This window comes from Emiliania huxleyi, assembly GCF_000372725.1.
Source record: "Emiliania huxleyi CCMP1516 chromosome Unknown EMIHUscaffold_1949, whole genome shotgun sequence".
Taxonomy (NCBI): domain Eukaryota; phylum Haptophyta; order Isochrysidales; family Noelaerhabdaceae; genus Emiliania; species Emiliania huxleyi.
The window spans coordinates 2,315-4,538 of NW_005200641.1; the positions used below are offsets into that span (position 1 = coordinate 2,315).

General features: G+C 67.5%; 1 protein-coding gene across 1 annotated transcript in view; it reads left to right on the forward strand.

Annotated features, from left to right (window-relative positions):
- EMIHUDRAFT_123208 (hypothetical protein) overlaps nucleotides 1-1,738 on the forward strand; it is a gene marked incomplete at both ends in the record, with an annotated part of 3,190 nt that extends 1,452 nt beyond the window's left edge. Inside the window, 3 exons of the mRNA XM_005782045.1 lie at nucleotides 29-334; nucleotides 533-613; nucleotides 1,322-1,738. Coding sequence (XP_005782102.1) covers nucleotides 29-334; nucleotides 533-613; nucleotides 1,322-1,738 — 804 coding nt within the window. The remainder of the gene's footprint in view (nucleotides 1-28; nucleotides 335-532; nucleotides 614-1,321) is intronic.
- Between the last annotated feature and the right edge of the window lie 486 nt (nucleotides 1,739-2,224).

The window sequence follows — 2,224 nt, forward strand, 5'->3', positions numbered from 1 at the left end:
AAGAGACGCTGTGAGATGACTCCTCGAGGCGTACGAGCACTTCACCTACGGCGCGGCGGAGCACGCCTCGGCGGCAGAACTGTGCGAGGCGGGCGGAGGCGAGCTGCTCCTGTGCCTGCGCACCTTCTCAAAGTCGTACGGCCTGGCGGCGTGGAGGGTCGGCCACCTGTCCTACCCGCACCAGCTGCACGACGCGATGCTCAAGGCGCGAGATCACGCGAGATCGCCCGAGATCGCCCGAGATTGCACGACGCGATGCTCAAGGCGGTGGGACGCGCCGCCCACGCGCACGCGCGGGGGCTGGTGCAGCAATGGGTGGTGGATGTGTGGGCAGGTGCAGGACACCATCTCTCCCCATCTCTCCCCCTGTCTCCCCCTATCTCGGTGGACGTGTGGGCAGGTGCAGGACACGATGCCGACGCACGCGTGCCGCGCCTCGCAGCGACTCGCCCTCGCGGCGCTGGGAAGGGCTCGGCGAGGCGGGGGGGGTGGAGCTCACGCGAGATTCACGCGAGATTGGCCGCGAGAGTAGGCGCTGGAAGGGCTCGGCGAGGCGTGGGTGCGCGAGCAGGCGAGTGGGGAGATCTGGGGAGATCTGGGGAGATCTGGGGAGGTGTGGAAGGGTTCGGCGAAAAGTGGGTGCGCGAGCAGGCGAGTGGGGAGATGAGGAGAGGTCTGGGGGAGATGTGCGGAGATCGGGTTCGTGAGCAGGCGAGTGGGGAGATGAGGAGAGGTCTGGGGGAGATGTGCGGAGATCGGGTTCGCGAGCAGGCGAGTGGGGAGATGAGGAGAGGTCTGGGGGAGATGTGCGGAGATCGGGTTCGCGAGCAGGCGAGTGGGGAGATGAGGAGAGGTCTGAGGGAGATGTGCGGAGATCGGGTTCGCGAGCAGGCGAGTGGGGAGATGAGGAGAGGTCTGAGGGAGATGTGCGGAGATCGGGTTCGCGAGCAGGCGAGTGGGGAGATGAGGAGAGGTCTGGGGGAGATGTGCGGAGATCGGGTTCGCGAGCAGGCGAGTGGGGAGATGAGGAGAGGTCTGGGGGAGATGTGCGGAGATCGGGTTCGCGAGTAGGCGAGTGGGGAGATGAGGAGAGGTCTGGGGGAGATGTGCGGAGGTCGGGTGCGCGAGCAGGCGAGTGGGGAGATGAGGAGAGGTCTGGGGGAGATGTGCGGAGATCGGGTTCGCGAACAGGCGAATGCGGCGGCGCGCGAGCTCCCTCGAACCTCGCCGCGACACCCTCACCTCTTGGGCCACCCCACGGAGAGGTTGCGACGCTCGAGCTATATCTCCCCATGTCTCCCCATATCTCCCCATATCTCAGGTTGCGACACTCGAGCCGGCGCGGGCGATGTTGTGGGAGGCGCTGGCGCCGCTGCGCGGCGGGGGGGACGCCTTGCAGCCCGCCGGCGCATTCTACTACTTTGTGAGGCTGCCCGGCTGCAGCTCGCCCGGCGCCCGGGTGCTGGGCGAGGGAGGCGAGGGCGGCGAGGCGGCGGAGGAGGAGCCCAGCGGCCTGCTGCACGCCTCGCGCCTTGCCGACTGCGAGGCGGAGGAGGAGGCGGTGCGGCGGCTCGCGGCGGAGCACGAGCTGCTCACGCTGCCTGGCTCGGCCTTTGGGCGGCCCGGCCACCTCCGCCTCTCGTACGGCCGCCTCGCGAGCGCGGAGGAGGCGGAGCCGATCGCCGAGAGGCTGTTTCGCGCCGCGGAGGCGCTCCGAGCGCGTTGGGGCGAGACCTGAGCGTGATGCGACACTCTTGAAGGAGCATGTAATCCATATACCATAAGTTTGGAGTGCGGCCCGCGGCGGGGCATCACCACCTTCCAATAAATAAATAAAACGCGGGTAAAACAGTGAGAGGAGAGAGCAGGGGGCGCCTTTTGCTTTTGCCTTTTCCCCCGCCACACAGGGTCACACACGCGAGAAAAAAAGTATAAAAAATGCCGCGCGCAGCGGGAGCGCAAGCACCGGATGGGGTGGGCGGTTGCGCCGAGGCGGCCGCAGCCGGGGCTGGCGGCGGCGCCGCCGCGGCGGGCCGCTGTCACGGATATTCGGGGTACCCCCGGAGGCGTGTGCCAGGCCCAGCGCCCAGGAGCAGGCAGCCTCTCACTGCCCGAGAACCCTCCCCGCCGAGGGGTGCCCCGGAGGAGAAAAAGCAAAAGAAAGAAAGAAAGAAAACAGACAACGCAAGGGAGGGATGGGAGGACGGCACGCCGCCACCACACA